General features: G+C 46.4%; 1 protein-coding gene across 1 annotated transcript in view; it reads left to right on the top strand.

Annotated features, from left to right (window-relative positions):
• The window catches only part of ush2a (Usher syndrome 2A (autosomal recessive, mild)), a 458,847-nt gene that overhangs the window by 349,492 nt on the left and 88,803 nt on the right, over window positions 1–20,552 (top strand). The window contains 5 exon segments of the mRNA XM_065004287.1: window positions 1,914–2,137; window positions 3,964–4,315; window positions 7,293–7,490; window positions 7,570–7,724; window positions 14,408–14,612. Of these exon segments, the coding sequence (XP_064860359.1) occupies window positions 1,914–2,137; window positions 3,964–4,315; window positions 7,293–7,490; window positions 7,570–7,724; window positions 14,408–14,612 (1,134 nt within the window).

Genomic DNA, 20,552 nt, shown 5'->3' with positions numbered 1-20,552 from the left:
ATTAGGACAGTACAGTAGTAGTTATGGCTATATGACTAAAGGACATTAGGACAATACAGTAGTAGTTATGGCTATATGACTAGAGGACATTAGGACAATACAGTAGTAGTTATGGCTCTATGACTAGAGGACATTAGGACAATACAGTAGTAGTTATGGCTATATGACTAGAGAACATTAGGACAATACAGTAGTAGTTATGGCTATATGACTAGAGAACATTAGGACAATACAGTAGTAGTTATGGCTATATGACTAGAGAACATTAGGACAATACAGTAGTAGTTATGGCTATATGACTAGAGGACATTAGGACAATACAGTAGTAGTTATGGCTATATGACTAGAGGACATTAGGACAATACAGTAGTAGTTATGGCTATATGACTAGAGGACATTAGGACAATACAGTAGTAGTTATGGCTATATGACTAGAGGACATTAGGACAATACAGTAGTAGTTATGGCTGTATGGCTAGAGGACATTAGGACAGTACAGTAGTAGTTATGGCTATATGACTAGAGGACATTAGGACAATACAGTAGTAGTTATGGCTATATGACTAGAGGACATTAGGACAGTACAGTAGTAGTTATGGCTATATGACTAGAGGACATTAGGACAATACAGTAGTAGTTATGGCTATATGACTAGAGGACATTAGGACAATACAGTAGTAGTTATGGCTGTATGACTAGAGGACATTAGGACAGTACAGTAGTAGTTATGGCTGTATGACTAGAGGACATTAGGACAATACAGTAGTAGTTATGGCTATATGACTAGAGGACATTAGGACAATACAGTAGTAGTTATGGCTATATGACTAGAGAACATTAGCTAGTCATGCTTGAGAGTGACAGATGAAGACGAGCAGCGAGCAGAGAAAGGCTTTGTTCTTCCCTCCTTTAGAACATTTTGAGATGAACAGAAGCCATTTTTCCATTTTAACCATGATAGTCAAGGTTAGGGTGTCATGGCAGAGAGACATCACACGTCTTTGTCACAGATACCAGCTCAGGATACAGGCGTATCCCTCCCCCACACTTTAACATTCGACATGCAGCAGCAATGGGGAATAATATTATAGCGGAAAACATCTTTAATGTCCTACGTCGTTCACATTCACGATATCCGTTTAATTCTCCGTGTATGTTGTCACCCGTCCTTGGTGGAGATCCCATATCTGTTTATTTAACCTTTCTCTTTGTGTAGAGGTGTGTGTCTCTGCTCGCTGTGGTGGAGTCATGTCAGGTGGAGGGTCCATGCTGGTCCAGTCAAACTGCATTAGAAGCACTGCCATTAGAGAGAGGGAGGGAGGGAGGGAGGGATGGAGAGAGAGAGGGGGAGAGAGAGAGACAGAAAGAGCGAAACAAAGATAGAATGTGAGCGAGGGAGGGAGGAAGAGAGAAAGAGAAAAGGAGAGAAAGCTAGGGAGAAATAGGAAGAAGAATATAGGGATGAAGAGAGTAAGAGAGATGAGAAGAGGCTGACGGACAATGAGCAGAGGAGCGAGGGTTGATGGGTAATGGCGGTGGACGTGTGGCAGCAGGCAGGCTCAGCAACACGCAAACTACACAAATGACGTACACAACGCACGTGTCACAGTTTTGACAACACATTTCAGGGAGTCCCAGGGAGGATGTCTACTGCCACAGAAAGTTAGATACACTGGGATACACACACACAGTCACGCACACACACACATGCACAGACACATAGACAGACACACACACAGAAGAAGACACTTTATTTTGATTTGGTTAAGATGGTTAGTTTCAGTGTCAGTCTGAGACTGAGTCCTTTTTTCACACATTTGAACTAACGCTTCACTGATTGTGTGTGTGTGTGTGTGTGTGTGTGTGTGTGTGTGTGTGTGTGTGTGTGCGCACATGTGTGTGTGTACCCCAAGGTCTGTCCTGCTGTGGGGAGGACTATTTGAACTCCTCCACATCGCTCTGCTGTGTTGGCCATGATGGTTTTCCTAGAATGCATCCTGCTGGTAACGGAACGGTTCATCTGCAGTGCTGCGGGTCAGAGGTCATCAACCAGGAAGAGGAGTGCTGTAACGGAGTGGGCTACAACCCCCACAGACATGTGTGTGCTGACAGAGTGTCATCTGGACTAGTGAAGGAGGTAAGGAGGCAGAGTCATCTGTCTATGACTCTGTGTAGGGGGTGGGGAGGTTGTATCTGTAGTAGTGTACATACTATACTGTATGTGTCTCTACCTGACTTCTAGAAATAGTTTGGCATTTAGTGTTTTATCAATCATTATTCATGTAATCATTATAAATACAAAAGTATGTGAACACCCCTTCAAATGAGGGGATTTGGCTATTTCAGCCTCACCCGTTGCTGACAGATGTGTAAAATCGAGCACACAGCCATGCAATCTCCATAGACAAACATTGGCAGTAGAATGGCCTTACTGAAGAGCTCAGTGACTTTCAACGTAGCAACGTCATAGGATACCACCTTTCCAACAAGTCCAACAAGCCCTGCTAGAGTGAGTGGTGTGAAGCTCGCCGCTATTGGACTCTGGAGCAGTGGAAACACTGTCTCTGGAGTGATGAGTCACGCTTCACCATCTGGCAGTCTTACGGACAAATCTGGATTTGGCGGATGCCAGGAGAACTCTACCTGCCCATCTGCATAGTGCCAACTGTAAAGTTTGTAAAGTTTGGTGGAGGAAGAATAATACATCTTAACGCTACAGTTTACAATGACCGTTTACAATGACATTATAGATGATTCTGTACTTCCAACTTTGTGGCAACAGTTTGGGGAAGGCCCTTTCCTGTTTCAGCATGAAAATGCCCCCGTGCACAAAGCGAGTCATGATCGGTGTGAAAGAACTTGACTGGCCTGCACAGAGCCCTGACCTCAACCCCATCTATCACCTTTGGGATGAATTGGAACGCCGACTGCGTGACAGGCCTAATCACCCAACATCAGTGCCCGACCTCACTAATGCTCTTGCAGCCAGTCCCCAGATCAATGTTCCAACATATAGTGGAAAGCCTGTTATAGCAGATAAGGGGGGACCAACTTCATATTAATGCCCATGATTTTGGAATGAGATGTTCGATGAGCAGGTGTCCACATACTTTTGGTCATGTAGTGTATATTGGACTGTGTCGTAGCCATGTGGGATGACAGCAGGTCTGAATGTATATCTATATCTATATATCTGAACACACACACACTCCTCAAGAGTCAGGGACCTGATTCATAGCCCATTTATCAGTTGCTCCCAGGCTGTGATAGTGTGTTCCTATCCCAGCATGAGAGCAAGAAAGGTAAGAGGAGAAGAAGAGAGAGAGAGGAGAGTACTGGGGAGGAACTGTCATTATCTCCTAATGATGTCATTAAGGCAGCAGCCGCGCTACACACACACACACATGTTCACATACATGTTCACACACATGGCTTCCTGAAGAAACCAACCGGTATATACATACCATACCATGGCTTAGTTACACTTAATGGTAACAGACAGAAACACACATACTGTATATACAGTCATGTGAATACTAGACACAGTGAAATACAAATATGGATCAGAAGTCCCCACATGGATAGGAGAAGGATATTTTAGGCTTAGAGGTTATGGTTAGTGTTAACATTTGGGGTAGGTTTAGGGTTAGGAGTTAGACTTAGGTTCAGGGTTAGTGTTTGAGGTTAGGGTTAAAGTTAGGTTAAGGGTTAGGGGTTAGACTTAGGTTCAGGGTTAGTGTTTGGGGTTAGGGTTAAAGTTAGGTTAAGGGTTAGGGGTTAGACTTAGATTCAGGGTTAGTGTTTGAGGTTAGAGTTAAAGTTAGGTTAAAGGGTCAGGGTTAGGGGTTAGGGAAATAGGATTTTGAATGGGAATAAATTGTTAGGTCCCCACAAGGATATTAAAACAAACGTTGTGTGTGTGCATTCTGTATGTCTAACTGCAGTGTGTTGTCTCCTTTCCAGGCCCAGTGTTTTCCCAGTACTCTGTGTTCAGTTTCTGCTGCCTCCACAGCCTACTGTGGGTCCTGTTCCTTCAACCTGTCTCTCTACATCTGTACCTGGGTCCTCACTACACACACACTCCACACCACACACACCCCTGAAACCACAACACTAAACTCACCGCAAACTACACACTCACTCATGACCTCACACACCCCCCTGACCTCACACACCCCCCTGACCTCACACCCCCCCATGACCTCACACCCCCCCATGACCGCACACACTCCTTTGGAACAGTCTGATCCAGCCCTCTGCTCCTCCCAAGAAGATTTGATCTACAGTGGAGTGGCCAATAGATACAGCTACACAGGTATGACTACTAGCCAATAGATACAGCTACACAGGTATGACTACTAGCCAATAGATACAGCTACACAGGTATGACTACTAGCCAATAGATACAGCTACACAGGTATGACTACTAGCCAATAGATACAGCTACACAGGTATGACTACTAGCCAATAGATACAGCTACACAGGTATGACTACTAGCCAATAGATACAGCTACACAGGTATGACTACTAGCCAATAGATACAGCTACACAGGTATGACTACTGGCCAATAGATACAGCTACACAGGTATGACTACTAGCCAATAGATACAGCTACACAGGTATGACTACTAGCCAATAGATACAGCTACACAGGTATGACTACTGGCCAATAGATACAGCTACACAGGTATGACTACTAGCCAATAGATACAGCTACACAGGTATGACTACTAGCCAATAGATGACTACTACTGGCCAATAGATACAGCTACACAGGTATGACTACTAGCCAATAGATACAGCTACACAGGTATGACTACTGGCCAATAGATAACAGCTACACAGGTATGACTACTGGCCAATAGATACAGCTACACAGGTATGACTACTGGCCAATAGATACAGCTACACAGGTATGACTACTGGCCAATAGATACAGCTACACAGGTATGACTACTGGCCAATAGATACAGCTACACAGGTATGACTACTAGCCAATAGATACAGCTACACAGGTATGACTACTAGCCAATAGATACAGATACACAGGTATGACTACTGGCCAATAGATACAGCTACACAGGTATGACTACTAGCCAATAGATACAGCTACACAGGTATGACTACCGGCCAATAGATACAGCTACACAGGTATGACTACTAGCCAATAGATACAGCTACACAGGTATGACTACTAGCCAATAGATACAGCTACACAGGTATGACTACTAGCCAATAGATACAGCTACACAGGTATGACTACTGTACATTACATTCAACACTACAACTTCATTAGCACCCTCAGTGGTTATTTAGAGTAGCTTTAGTCTTGACCAATCAGAAACAACCTTACTGGGCAAGTTGTAGCTGTGGCAACAAATAAATGATTGTGTAAATTCATGTGACATTGGAGACCAATGCATATTCCATGACATTCCACGCTCACACTAACACGTGCTGAAACAGCTGCTTGTTTGCTAATTGCTGTAAGTCTCCGGTGGGTGGTGTCGTGGGCCTGCGAGCACCTCTGTATCATTACAACTTTAAGATGGCCATTTAAACACCACTTGAGGTCTCACTCTTATTTATCTGGCCGGAGTGAGTGAGTGAGTGAGTGAGTGAGTGAGTGAGTGAGTGAGCGTGCGTGCGTGCGTGCGTGCGTGCGTGCGTGCGTGTGTGTGTACTCTTTCTGCACATTATTTATTTGGTTAGTTACGTCTGTTTAATCAAGACTAATGGTAGTTTGCGGGGTGGAGGATGTGTGAGTGTTGGCATTGTGTGGAGGAAAGGAGAAGAGAGTGATTCTAGTCAACGCTGTGACACCATCTGGGCAGAGGAACATAAAGCTGTCGCTGCCCGCCATCCACCAGATGTTTCACACACACACACACACACCAACTCAAACTGCAAACACACACAACGCTTTCATACCACAGAAACACATGCAAACACCTCATACACACATCTTACACACCATACATCCACTACTAAGCTCAGTTTAACCACATACACTTAAGATAAAAATGAGCCACGTTGGCTGCAATGCAAACTAATGATTAAAATCACCAATGTCCGGTTTCACAGAAATACAAACACAACATTGCCACGAGAGATGGGCAATATGGACAAAAAGTCAAATTGCGATCAATGTAACTGTTTTACTCGATAAAGATAAATACAACAATACATTTTACTTTACATTAGCAGCAGGGCTCTAGACAATTATTTTCCAGTGCCAAGTAAGACAACTGAGATGGTAGCCTATAATTAAAAAGGTCAGCTATTTCATGAAACATATCCAGGGAATTCATGATAGATATTTTAATGTGCAACCTGTCAAAATAGGATCCAGAATGATCAGATGTATTACTTATGTTTTTACAACAATCTACAGGAACGTTGTGTAGTAAAATCACTGAAAATGACTGACATGAGCAAAATTCTTGGGTAAGAGGAAGGCGATGTCGGTGCCTGTAATTTTGGTATTATCATCCCAGCTCTAACACACACACACACAGTTTTGCAAATAGTGTCCAGGGTATACTGCTCTAAACTGGGACTTGTATTAATGCTGGCATGGGACTTTGTTTATAGCCACTGCTCTTGCTAACAGAGGAAACGTTTGCGTTTGCTTTCCGTAAAGCTCTCCTGTAAGGGATCTATCTCACATATGTTCACAGTCAAGATGTATGCATAAGGAGTACTTTTGTGTGTGTGTGTGTGTGTGTGTGTGTGTGTTTGTGTGTGTGTGTGTGTGTGTGTGTGTGTGTGTGTGTGTGTGTGTGTGTGTGTGTGTGTGTGTGTGTGTGTGTGTGTGTGTGTGTGTTTGAGTGTGTGTGTGTGTGTGTGTGTGTGTGTGTGTGTTTATGTGTTTGAGTGTGTGTGTGTGTGTGTGTGTGTGTGTGTGTGTTTGAGTGTGTGTGTGTGTGTGTGTGTGTGTGTGTGTGTGTGTGTGTGTGTGTTTGAGTGTGTGTGTGTGTGTGTGTGTGTGTGTGTGTGTGTGTGTTTATGTGTTTATGTGTTTGAGTGTGTGTGTGCGTGTGTGTGTGTGTGTGTGTGTGTGTGTGTGTGTGTGTGTGTGTGTGTGTGTTTGAGTGTATACTCCCCATGAGACAGCATGGGGAACTTTTACGGTCATGTTGCTGAATCTTTTATATGGCCTTTTTTGTACTGCTACTTTCTGTGTCATGTGTCTTCTCTTGTTACTTCACTATTGGCCACTGATTCTGGTTATGACCTGGTTATTACTTGGGTATTACTGTTTATAACTGGTTATAACAATATTCCCAGACTCAGACTTGGAGCCATATACCACCTATGAGTACAGAGTATCGGCCTGGAACAGTTATGGGCGTGGCTACAGCAACGTCACTGTGGTGACAACCAATGAGGACACGCCCTGGGGAGTGGCCCCGCCCCACTGGAGTCGCCTAGGCGACCGTGATGACGTCGTACAACTACATTGGCAGGCTCCCGCCAAGCCCAATGGTATGCTTCGAGAACACAGAACACACACACACACACACACATTTGTGCTTTCTCATTGGTCTGTTTCCCGTTCCACCAGGTGACATCAGCCACTACGTGGTGCTGCGTGACGGACAGGAGCGTTACCGAGGAGACGAGAGGAGCTTTACAGATGTGGGTGGGATCCGTCCGTTCCAGGAGTACGGGTACTGGCTCCGGGCCTGTAACACCGCCGGCTGCACCGACAGCTCACAGGTGGGCCGCCTCACCTCTAAACTCTGTTGACCCTTCAACACTGACCTGTCAATGTGCTGCATGATGCAGGATGTGTCTGAATAGGATCCTCTTTAGCCTGGCCCAAACTAGTGCACTATATAGGGGACCTGTCAATGTGCTGCATGATGCAGGATGTGTCTGAATAGGATCCTCTTTAGCCTGGCCCAAACTAGTGCACTATATAGGGGACCTGTCAATGTGCTGCATGATGCAGGATGTGTCTGAATAGGATCCTCTTTAGCCTGGCCCAAAGTAGTGCACTAAATAGGGGACCTGTCAATGTGCTGCATGATGCAGGATGTGTCTGAATAGGATCCTCTTTAGCCTGGCCCAAAGTAGTGCACTATATAGGGGACCTGTCAATGTGCTGCATGATGCAGGATGTGTCTGAATAGGATCCTCTTTAGCCTGGCCCAAACTAGTGCACTATATAGGGGACCTGTCAATGTGCTGCATGATGCAGGATGTGTCTGAATAGGATCCTCTTTAGCCTGGCCCAAAGTAGTGCACTATATAGGGGACCTGTCAATGTGCTGCATGATGCAGGGTGTGTCTGAATAGGATCCTCTTTAGCCTGGCCCAAAGTAGTGCACTATATAGGGGACCTGTCAATGTGCTGCATGATGCAGGATGTGTCTGAATAGGATCCTCTTTAGCCTGGCCCAAAGTAGTGCACTATATAGGGGACCTGTCAATGTGCTGCATGATGCAGGGTGTGTCTGAATAGGATCCTCTTTAGCCTGGCCCAAACTAGTGCACTATATAGGGGACCTGTCAATGTGCTGCATGATGCAGGGTGTGTCTGAATAGGATCCTCTTTAGCCTGGCCCAAAGTAGTGCACTATATAGGGGACCTGTCAATGTGCTGCATGATGCAGGATGTGTCTGAATAGGATCCTCTTTAGCCTGGCCCAAACTAGTGCACTATATAGGGGACCTGTCAATGTGCTGCATGATGCAGGATGTGCCTGAATAGGATCCTCTTTAGCCTGGCCCAAACTAGTGCACTATATAGGGGACAAAGTACTATTTCAGACAAAGCCACGTTCCCATATTCTTCACCTCAGAGGTCACATGGTTCTGCCTTCTTCCCTCTAGTTCATATCTACTTCAACCCTGACCTGGGATGTGTTCAGGAAGGTGAAACATTCAGAACTGCATTACATAAAGACACTACTGTTGGTTAACCTCGTCAAGATAAGGGAATCGTGTCTGTTCTATTAGCTTGCATTTCTAATTCTATCTTCAAGGCTCTGATGGTTTCATGCACCTGAGTGTGAAGTTAAGTCTATTTTACAGTAGTGGAACACTTCATTTTACACTAGATTATCCCTCAATATGGCCGCCTCTTGATGACTGTAAAGATAACCCGGGCTTCATTGAACCAGCCAGCTGAAGCACTTGAGAGGAAGCAAGGTGGACCCTTAATGTAGAGAGAGAAGCCAAACTCTTTCTCTGAATCAAATCTGATCGATCCTTCTTCAAATAATATAACTTTGCTTCATACTTGATATTATGGTTGTGACTACATTTCACAGTACATAGTCCCCCCCTAGGGGGTCTCTTGTTTGCGTTTGTGGTTGTGTTCACGTGTGTATCTTATGTTTCATTATGAAGTGTGTTTATGTAGATTAGGTTGATGTGTTATGGTTGATTTCCTACAGACAGAGACAAGGATAACAGACCATGACCTATAGTGTAGGCAGTGAAAAGCACGGTGCGGTGTATTCATGTCTGAACCCATGTTATTTGGCCAGTTGGGCTCTCTCTTTATTTCTCTCTCTCTTCCTCTCACTCTCTCTCTCTCTCTCTCTCTCTTTCTTTTTCTCTCTCTCTCTCTCTCTCTCTCTTTCTTTTCTCTCTCTCTCTCTCTCTCTCTCTCTCTCTCTCTCTCTCTCTCTATCTTTCTCTCTCTCTCTCTCTCTCTTTATCTCTCTCTCTCTCTCTCTCTCTCTCTCTCTCCTCTCTGGTGGGTTCAGGAGTGCTGAGCAGACATGATATTCCTGATAGCAGCTTAATGGCTTGAGAACAGAGGCCCAGCTATCTCTCTGGGACTCCACTGATATCTCACAATAATTAATTTCTTGGGCTTATAGGTGATGAAAGCCTAGATGAAAACTGTCTTTCTGGCTTTTGGCTAATTTTAGATCTAATTATGTTGCTAACAGCACACTCTTCTGTCTGGAGACTGGCCCTGTACACAAACCCCTGGACTGACAGAAAGAGAGGTAGGTAGGTAGGGAGAGAGAGAGTGGTCTAGAACAAGCCTGCACACACGTACACACACAGCGGCCCTGAGTGAGTGAGGTGGATTAGTTTGTACACCTGTTTGGATTGGCCAAACAGTCCCAATTATGGCCTAACCCAAGCTAAACCAATACACAACCACATCAATTACACACACACACCGGAGCTTGCTGCCATGACGACGGAATACACTGATGTAATCTGGTCATTCACTTAACGATGGTCCTTCATCCCTCCCTCGCTCCCTCCGGAGACCAGAGAGAGACCAGAGAGGGGAGGTAGAGAGAGACCAGAGAGGGGAGGTAGAGAGAGATGGGGGGTAGAGAGAGACCAGCGAGGGGGAGGTAGAGAGAGACCAGAGGGAGAGGTAGAGAGAGATGGGGCAGAGAGAAACCAGAGAGGGGAGGTAGATAAGTGATGGGGGTAGAGAGAGAGACCAGAGAGAGGAGGTAGAGAGAGACCAGAGAGGGGAGGTAGAGAGCGATGGGGGTAGAGAGAGACCAGAGAGGGGAGGTAGAGAGAGATGAGGGGTAGAGAGAGACCAGCGAGGGGGGTAGAGAGAGACCAGAGAGGGAGAGGTAGAGAGAGATGGGGGGGAGAGAGAGACCAGAGAGGGGAGGTAGATAAGTGATGGGGGTAGAGAGAGACCAGCGAGGAGAGGTAGAGAGAGATGGGGGTAGAGAGAGACCAGAGAGGGAGGTAGAGAGTGATGGGGGGTAGAGAGAGACCAGAGAGGGGGGGGAGACCAGAGAGGGGGATAGAGAGAGACCCGAGAGGGGGGTAGAGAGAGCCCAGAGAGGGGGGTAGAGAGAGGCCAGAGAGGGGAGGTAGAGAGAGACCAGGGAGGGAGGTAGAGAGAGACCAGAGAGGGGAGGTAGAGAGAGACCAGAGAGGGGGAGGTAGAGAGAGACCAGAGAGGAGGGAGGTAGAGAGAGGCCAGAGAGGGGGAGGTAGAGAGAGACCAGAGAGGGGCGGTAGAGAGAGACCAGAGAGGAGGGTGGTAGAAGAAGTGAAAGTAACAAAAAGGGTCAGAGAGAGAGAAAGTGCAGGGAAGAGAAAGAGAGAGATGGAAGAGAGAGAAAAAGAGAGAGAGAGAGAAAGTGCAGGGAAGAGAAAGAGAGAGATGGAAGAGAGAGAAAGTGCAGGGAAGAGAAAGAGAGAGATGGAAGAGAGAGAAAGAGAGAGAGAGAAAGTGCAGGGAAGAGAAAGAGAGAGATGGAAGAGAGAGAAAGAGAGAGAGAGAGAGAAAGTGCAGGGAAGAGAAAGAGAGAGATGGAAGAGAGAGAGAGATAAAGTGCAGGGAAGAGAAAGAGTCAGAGATGGGGGAGGTGTGAGAGATAGAAAGAGATAGAAAGGGAGAAGAGGGAGAAAGATAGACCAGGGAGAGGGTAAGTGAAGAGAATGGAAAGGGTCAGAGAGAGAAGGAGAAAGGGGGTGATGGGGAAAAGGGAGAAACAGAGAAGAATTGAATGTAACAAAGGGAGGGATAGGAGGGGGAGAACAGCGTGGTAACTAGGTGTTGTGGTCTTGTCCTAATAGTGTGTCAGGGTGTGGGACAGCAGAGGGAAACAGTAGTGACATTCTATTAGACCAGGATATCCCTGCTACCATGAGGACCAGATTGCCAGGTAATTCTCTTTGCTCACTCGACAGTCACTAAACGTTCACACCGGGTGCAAAGTTTACACACTTTGTTTGGTGTTGTTGTTGTTGTTTCCCCTTTGAATTGAGTCATTTAGCACATATTCTCATCCAGAGCAACTGGCTGGTCAGATACAACCGTATATAATTTGAGCCTTGCAAATAGTAAAACCTTCAAATGCTGCTGTAGTGTAGCTGGTTCAATGCCTGGGTCAATCACTCTCCTCTTTCCTTGTATCCTCTCTTATCTATCTCCCCTCTGGTTCCGTCATGTCTTTATAGACCAGGGAAATACACACGGAAAGTGGAATTCTACTCCCCTTTTTAAATAATATTTACACTACCAAAAAGTTTGGACACACCTACTCATTCAATTTTTTTTATATATTTTTTTTAAACTATTTTCTAGATTGTAGAATAATATTGAAGACATCAAAACTATGAAATAACATATATGAAATCATGTAGTAACGAAAAAAGTGTTAAACAAATCCAAATATACTTTATATGTGAGATTCTTCAAATCGCCACCCTTTGCCTTGATGACAGCTTTGCACACTCTTGGCATTCTCTCAACCAGCTTCATAAGGTAGTCACCTGGAATGCATTTCAATTAACAGATGTGCCTTGTTAAAAGTTAATTTGTGGAATTTCTTTCCTTCTTAATGCGTTTGAGCCAATCAGTTGTGTTATGACAAGGTAGGGGTGGTATACAGAAAATAGCCCTATTTGTTAAAAGACCAAGTCCATATTATGGCAAGAACAGCTAAAATAAGCAAAGAGAAATGACAGTCCATCATTACTTTAAGACATGTAGGTCAGTCAATACGGAACAAGTGTAGTCGCAAAAACCATCAAGAGCTATGATGACCCTGGCTCTCATGAAGACCGCCACAGGAATGGAAGACCCAGAGTGAGAAGACTGTGTGACCTTCGTGGTCGAATTGCTGCAAAGAAACCACTACTAAAGGACACCAATAAGAAGAAGAGACTTGCTTGGGCCAAGAAACACGAGCAATGGACATTAGACTGGTGGAAATGTGTTCTTTGGTCTGGAGTCCAAATTGGAGGTTTTGGTTCCAACCGCTGTGTCTTTGTGAGACGTGGTGTGGGTGAACGGATGATCTCCGCATGTGTATTTCCCACTGTAAAGCATGGAGGAGGAGGTGTGATGGTGTGGGGGTGCTTTGCTGGTGACACTGTCTGTGATTTATTTAGAATTCAAGGCACACTTAATCAAATCAAACTTTATTTGTCACATGCAAGTGTGGACCTTACCGTGAAATGCTTACTTACAAGCCCTTAACCAACAGAGCAGTTCAAAAAGAGTTAAGAAAATATTTACCAAATAGACTAAAGTAAAAAATAATCAAAAGTTACACAATAACATAACAATAACAAGGCTATATACAGGGGGTACCGGTACCGAGTCAGTGTGCGGGGGTACAGGTTAGAGGTAATTTGTACATGTAGGTAGGGGTGAAGTTACTATGCATAGATAATAAACAGCGAGTAGCAGCAGTGTAAAATGTAATAGTCCGGTGGCCATTTGATTAATTTTTCAGCAGTCTTATGGCTTGGGGGTAGAAGCTGTTAAGGAGCCTTTTGGTCCTAGACTTGGCGCTCCGGTACCGCTTACCGTGCGTTAGCAGAGAAAACAGTCTAGGTCTTGGGTGACTGGAGTCTCTGACAATTTTATGGGCCTTCCTCTGACACTGACTATTATCTAGGTCCTGGATTGCAGGAAGCTTGGCCCCAGTGATGTACTGGGCAGTACACACTACCTTCTGTAGCACCTTACGGTCAGATGCTGAGCAGTTGCCATACCAGGCGGTGATGGAACCGGTCAGGTTGCTCTCGATGGTGCAGCTGTAGAACATTTTGAGGATCTGGGGACCCATGCCAAATCTTTTCAGTCTCCTGAGGGGGACAAGGTTTTGTGGTGCCTTTTTCACAACTGTCTTGGTGTGTTTGGACCATGATAGATCGTTGGTGATGTGGACACCAAGGAACTTGAAATTCTTAACCCGCTCCACTACGGCCTCGTTGATGTTAATGGGGGCCTGTTTGGCCCGCCTTTTCCTGTAGTCCACGATCAGCTCCTTTGTCTTGTTCACATTGAGGGAGAGGTTGTTGTCCTGGCACCACACTGCCAGTTCTCTCATCGTTGTCGGTGATGTCAGATTCCAAACCAGCATGGCTACCACAGCATTCTACAGCGATACGCCATCCCATCTGGTTTGCGCTTAGTGGGACTGTCATTTGTTTTTCAACAGGAAATGACCCAACACACATCCAGGCTGTGTAAGGGCTATTTGACCAATAAGAAGAGTGATGAGTGCTGCATCAGATGACCTGGCCTCCACAATCACCCGACCTCAACCCAATTGAGATGGTTTGGGATGAGTCGGACCGCAGAGTGACAGAAAAGCAGCCAACAAATGCTCAGCATATGTGGGAACTCCTTCAAGACTGGTGGAAAAGCATTCAAGGTGAAGCTGGTTGAGAGAATGCCAAGAGTGTGCTTAGCTGTCATCAAGGCACAGGGTGGCTACTTTGAAGAATCTAAAATATAAGAAAACCCCTTGAATGAGTAGATGTTCTGAAACTTTTGACCGGTAGTGTATATAATAAAGAAAAGGGGATAAATAAGGAATAAGACAGAAAGCTATATACAGAGTCATTGCGTAGGTAGGTAATGATGTCATGTTCCGAGCATTCTGTTTCTCTTGTATGTGACAGTGACTAACAGGTCTCTCTCTCCCTCTCTCTAGGTCCTGGCTGTTACTGTGCAGGGGGTACCAGAGGAAGTGGGTTCTCCCATAGTTACAGCTCTGGGTCCTGGCTCTCTAAGGCTCAGCTGGGCCCCTCCCTCTAAAGCCAATGGCATCATACGACTCTACCACATCAACATGACTAGAACCGGGACAATACTCACTCACACACCCTCGGATGGGCCGCTCAACTACACTGTTACAGGTACAACCCAAACACACACACACGTATGCACACATACACACACATACCAATGTATACAGAGTATGGTGTCAGCACTCCTACTGTACAATGCAGACAAAAATACTACTAAGGATTACACACACACTATTACACACACACACACAAGTCCCCCCTTCAGAAGACCACTGAGATGGTTGGATACATGCTTTCACTGTCCTCTCCCACCTCCTCTCATCCCCTCCTCTCCTCCTTTCATCGTCCATCCTCTCCCTCTGCGCCTTTCCCCCTCCTCTCCTCTCCCCATCCCCCTCCTCTCCCCCCTCCTCTCCTCTCCCCATCCCCCTCCTCTCCCTCCTCCTCTCCCCAACCCATCCTCCTCCTCTCCCTCCTCCTCTCCTCTCCTCTCCCCATCTCCTCCTCTCCCTACTCCTCTCCCCATCCCCCCTCATCTCCCACCTCCTCGCATCCTCTCCTCCTCTCTCCCTCATCTCCCACCTCCTCTCATCCTCTCCCCTCGCTCCTTTCCTCCTCTCCTTTCCTCTCCCCCTCCTTTCCTCCTCTCCCCTCTCTCCCCTCCTTTCATCCTCTCCCCTCGCTCCTTTCCTCCTCCCCTGCTCCTTTCCTCGCTCCTTTCCTTTCTCCCCCTCATTTTGTCCTCTTCTCCTTTCCCCCCTCCACCTCGTCCTCTCCTCCTCTATTCCTTTCCCATCTCTCCACTCTCCTCCTCTCCCCGCCTTCTCTCGTCCTCTCCTCCTCTCCCCGCCTCCTCTCGTCCTCGCTGTCCTGTGTTTATTTATGCATACTGTTTCTGGAAGCAATCTAATGACTGAATTTACACTGGATTCCCGCCATGAGCCAGCCCTTCCCCTCACACTCACACAGAGGCCTCTGATCTATGCTTCTTCATTCATACACACACGCACACAGAAACACATACTGACACACTCTTAGCATGCTCGCACACATACACTCACTCACTCACTCAGATAGGCTCTCTCGCTCTCTTTCTCTATTGATCTCTCACACATACACATACACAACACACACACACACACACACACACACACACACACACACACACACACACACACACACACACACACACTCTCTCTCTCTGGCAGGGCTGGAGGATTTGTGGGGCTTCTTTTATCTGCCCAGGAGAGGAGCAGTGTGGCTGGCCCCAAGCCATCAGTTACCGGGCCAAGGATACACACACACGCACACACACACACACACACACACACACACACATACACACACACCCCACTGAGTAGTCTCTTGCCATATTAGTCCTGTTTAAACCAGACAGACAGGCATATCCTCCTTCTGTATGCTAATTACATACCTATGGCTCTCCTAGAGACCTGAACCTACATCATCCATACAATCTGGGAGAGGAGAGGGAGGAGAGGAGACAGAGAGGGAGGAGAGGAGACAGAGAGGGAGGAGAGGAGACAGACAGAGGAGAGGAGACAGACGGAGGAGAGGAGACAGAGGGGGAGGAGAGGAGATCGAGAGGGAGGAGAGGAGACAGAGAGGGAGGAGAGGAGACAGAGAGGGAGGAGAGGAGACAGAGAGGGAGGAGAGGAGATGAGACAGAGAGGGAGAGAGAGGGAGGAGAGGAGACCGAGAGGGAGGAGAGGAGACAGAGAGGGAGAAAGAGGGAGGAGAGGAGACCGAGACCGAGAGGGGGAGAGGAGTGGGATGAGAGGAGACAGAGAGGGAGGGAGGAGAGGAGATAGAGAGGGAGGAGAGAGGACAGAGAGGGAGGGAGGAGAGGGGACAGAGAGGGAGGAGAGAAGACAGAGAGGGAGGAGAGAGGACAGAGAGGGAGGAGAGGAGACAGATAGGGAGGAGAGGGGACAGAGAGGGAGGAGAGAAGACAGAGAGGGAGGAGAGAAAACAGAGAGGGAGGAGAGAGGACAGAGAGGGAGGAGAGGAGACAGAGAGGGAGGAGAGGGGACAGAGAGTGAGGAGAGAAGACAGAGAGGGAGGAGAGAAGACAGAGAGGGAGGAGAGAAGACAGAGAGGGAGGAGAGAAGACAGAGAGGGAGGAGAGAAGATAGAGAGGGAGGAGAGAAGACAGAGGGGGAGGAGAGAAGACAGAGGGGGAGGAGAGGGGACAGAGAGGGAGGAGAGGAGACCGAGAGGAAGGAGAGGAGACCGAGAGGGAGGAGAGGGGACCGAGAGGGAGGAGGGGGAGACAGAGAGGGAGGAGAGGGGTCAGAGAGGGAGGAGAGGGGACCGAGAGGGAGGAGGGGAGACAGAGAGGGAGGAGAGGGGACAGAGAGGGAGGAGGGGGACAGAGAGGGAGGAGAGAAGATAGAGAGGGAGGAGAGGAGACAGAGAGGGAGGAGAGAGGACAGAGAGGGAGGAGAGAGGACAGAGAGGGAGGAGAGGAGAGGAGACAGAGAGGGAGGAGAGGGGACAGAGAGGGAGGAGAGGGGACAGAGGGGGAAGAGAGAAGACAGAGAGGGAGGAGGGGGAGACAGAGAGGGAGGAGAGGGGACAGAGAGGGAGGAGAGGGGTCAGAGAGGGAGGAGAGGGGACAGCGAGGGAGGAGAGGGGACAGAGAGGGCGGAGGGGAGACAGAGAGGGAGGAGAGGAGACAGAGAGGGAGGAGAGGGGACCGAGAGGGAGGAGGGGAGACCGAGAGGGAGGAGAGGAGACAGAGAGGGAGGAGAGGGGGAGGAGAGGGTGAGATGGAAGAGTGTGTCTCTTAAAGTCAGAGGAGAGGAGGAGTGTTCCTTCCAACAGTGATAAGGTTCTCACACTGCAGCTCTGCACACGCTAGAGTGTCTGTCTTAGGGGAGAAGGTTAAAGTTGGAGGGGGAAGAGAAGAGAGGGAGAGGATTAGGGTAGAGAGGTTAGGGGGAATAGGAGGAGAGGAGAGGGGTATGAGAGAGAGGCTAAGAGAAAGGGTTAGGGTGGAGGAGAGGGGTATGAGAGAGAGGCTAAAGGAAAGGGTTAGGGTGGAGGAGAGGGGTATGAGAGAGAGGCTAAGGGAAAGGGTTAGGGTGGAGGAGAGGGGTATGAGAGAGAGGCTAAGGGAAAGGGTTAGGGTGGAGGAGAGGGGTATGAAAGAGAGGCTAAGGGAAAGGGCGGAGGAGAGGGGTATGAGAGAGAGGCTAAGGGAAAGGGAAAGGGTTAGGGTGGAGGAGAGGGGTATGAGAGAGAGGGAAAGGGCGGAGGAGAGGGGTATGAGAGAGAGGCTAAGGGAAAGGGTTAGGGTGGAGGAGAGGGGTATGAGAGAGAGGCTAAGGGAAAGGGCGGAGGAGAGGGGTATGAGAGAGAGGCTAAGGGAAAGGGTGGAGGAGAGGGGTATGAGAGAGAGGCTAAGGGAAAGGGAAAGGGCGGAGGAGAGGGGTATGAGAGAGAGGCTACGGGAAAGGGTTAGGGTGGAGGAGAGGGGTATGAGAGAAAGGCTAAGGGAAAGGGCGGAGGAGAGGGGTATGAGAGAGAGGGAAAGGGTGGAGGAGAGGGGTATGAGAGAGAGGCTAAGGGAAAGGGTGGAGGAGAGGGGTATGAGAGAGAGGCTAAGGGAAAGGGTGGAGGAGAGGGGTATGAGAGAGAGGCTAAGGGAAAGGGTGGAGGAGAGGGGTATGAGAGAGAGGCTAAGGGTTAGGGTGGAGGAGAGGGGTATGAGAGAGAGGCTAAGGGAAAGGGCGGAGGAGAGGGTACAGAGAAAAGGCCACTTCATTTATTTAACCTTTATTTTCAAAGGGAATATAAAAATAAATGTATTTAACCTTTTTTTAACTTGGCAAGTCAGTTAAGAACAAATTCCTATTTTCAATGACAGACTAGAACTACCTTGTTCAGGAGCAGTATAACAGATTTTTACCTTGTCAGCTCAGGGATTCAATTCAGTAACCTTTCAGTTACTGGCCCAACACTCTAACCACCTGCCGCCCCATTGAGAACTACATCTCTTTTTCAAATGCACTCTGTATAATTAAACATAAATATACACAGTATGCACAACAACAACAAAAATAATAATGATATTAAAAAAATATATTAAAAAATATATATATACAGTGGGGCAAAAAAGTATTTAGTCAGTCACCAATTGGGCAAGTTCTCCCACTTAAAAAGATGAGAGAGGCCTGTAATTTTCATCATAGGTACACCTACAAACAAGCAAGATTTCTGGCTCTCACAGACCTGTAACTTCTTCTTTAAGAGGCTCCTCTGTCCTCCACTCGTTACCTGTATTAATGGCACCTGTTTGAACTTGTTATCAGTATAAAAGACACATGTCCACAACCTCAAACAGTCACACTCCAAACTCCACTATGGCCAAGACCAAAGTGCTGTCAAAGGACACCAGAAACAAAATTGTAGACCTGCACCAGGCTGGGAAGACTGAATCTGCAATAGGTAAGCAGCTTGGTTTGAAGAAATCAACTGTGGGAGCAATTATTAGGAAATGGAAGACATACAAGACCACTGATAATCTTCCTCGATCTGGGGCTCCACGCAAGATCTCACCCCGTGGGGTCAAAATGATCACAAGAACGGTTAGCAAAAATCCCAGAACCACACAGGGGGACCTAGTGAATGACCTGCAGTGAGCTGGGACCAAAGTAACAAAGTTTGGACACGCCTACTCATTCAAGGGTTTTTCTTTATTTTGACTATTTTCTACATTGTAGAATAACAGTGAAAACATCATAACTATTAAATAACACACATGGAATCATGTAGTAACCAAAACAGTGTTAAACAAATCTAAATATATTTTATATTTGATGTTCTTCAAAGTAGTCACCCTTTGTCTTGAAGACAGCTTTGCAATATACAATGTGGAAAATAGTAAAAATAAAGAAAAACCCTGGAATGAGTAGGTATGTCCAAACTTTTGACTGGTACTGTAGATTTTTTATTAAGTCATACAAAATAGTTATATTGTGTGTAGTTTAAAATGCATTTTGTCATTACTAAATGTGTAATGTGATATATTTTAACATTTAAAAAAAGGACACACAAAAACAAAACATTTTGACTAAATAAATATTTAATCAGTCGTCTTCCTCAAATGAAGGGGACGATGACGCAATCTTTGCACGAGGGTGAGAATCTGATTGCATTAGACCTCAGCTCGCAGCTCAGTCATTTCATTCAGGGTAAATGGAGTTAGCCCTGAGTTAGCCTGCCCCAGAGTAGGTTAGTTCTGAAATTGCTATAGAAATGTACCTGGCTAAAAGGTGAGCCACATTCGTATGACCAGTTATCCTGAGTTGAACTCAGAGTTGAGCAAAGTTACCTCACGAAATCCTTCAACCTTATTCGCAGGATAACCCTCAGGTCACAGGTGACACGTACACACACCCATATACACCCACTGTGTGTGACACGTACACACACCCATATACACCCACTGTGTGTGACACGTACACACACCCATATACACCCACTGTGTGACCGTGTGCGAGGTACCACAAAGACTCTGTCTCCTTTGTTATTGTCATGAATAATAGCTAAATAAATGACAGAAGTTATTAGTCTGTTTTAAAGTGACACCCCAGGGGTACTACGGAGAGAAGAAAGAGCAAGTGGGAGAAGGGAGAGGTAGATGGATGAAGAAACGTTTTACATGAAATATGACAGAAATAATTGGCCTGCTTCTCATGTTTAATGTTTAATATGACATCATTCATTTTCCCTTTCACAATGTTAGAACACATGGCTCAGACCGAGAGTAAAATGTATCACTCTTCGTGTGAATGATAGACATATTCTATCTCTTTAAAATCATCGAGAGATTATTTTTTGTAAAGAAAATACGGGCAGTTAAAATAAAAAAAGAATCTGTTCAAATTGTACCAATAAGGATGGAATGAAATGTTGTTCAATTAAGGTTAGTATTTTAAGGTTAGTATTTTAAGGTTAGTATTAAGGTTAGTATTAAGGTTAGTATTAAGGTTAGTATTAAGGTTAGTATTTTAAGGTTAGTAT

The sequence above is a fragment of the Oncorhynchus nerka genome, linkage group LG18, assembly GCF_034236695.1.
Source record: "Oncorhynchus nerka isolate Pitt River linkage group LG18, Oner_Uvic_2.0, whole genome shotgun sequence".
NCBI classification, from domain to species: domain Eukaryota; kingdom Metazoa; phylum Chordata; class Actinopteri; order Salmoniformes; family Salmonidae; genus Oncorhynchus; species Oncorhynchus nerka.
Note: the sequence above shows the minus strand (reverse complement) of the source record. Positions and strands in the feature narration are given on the sequence as shown.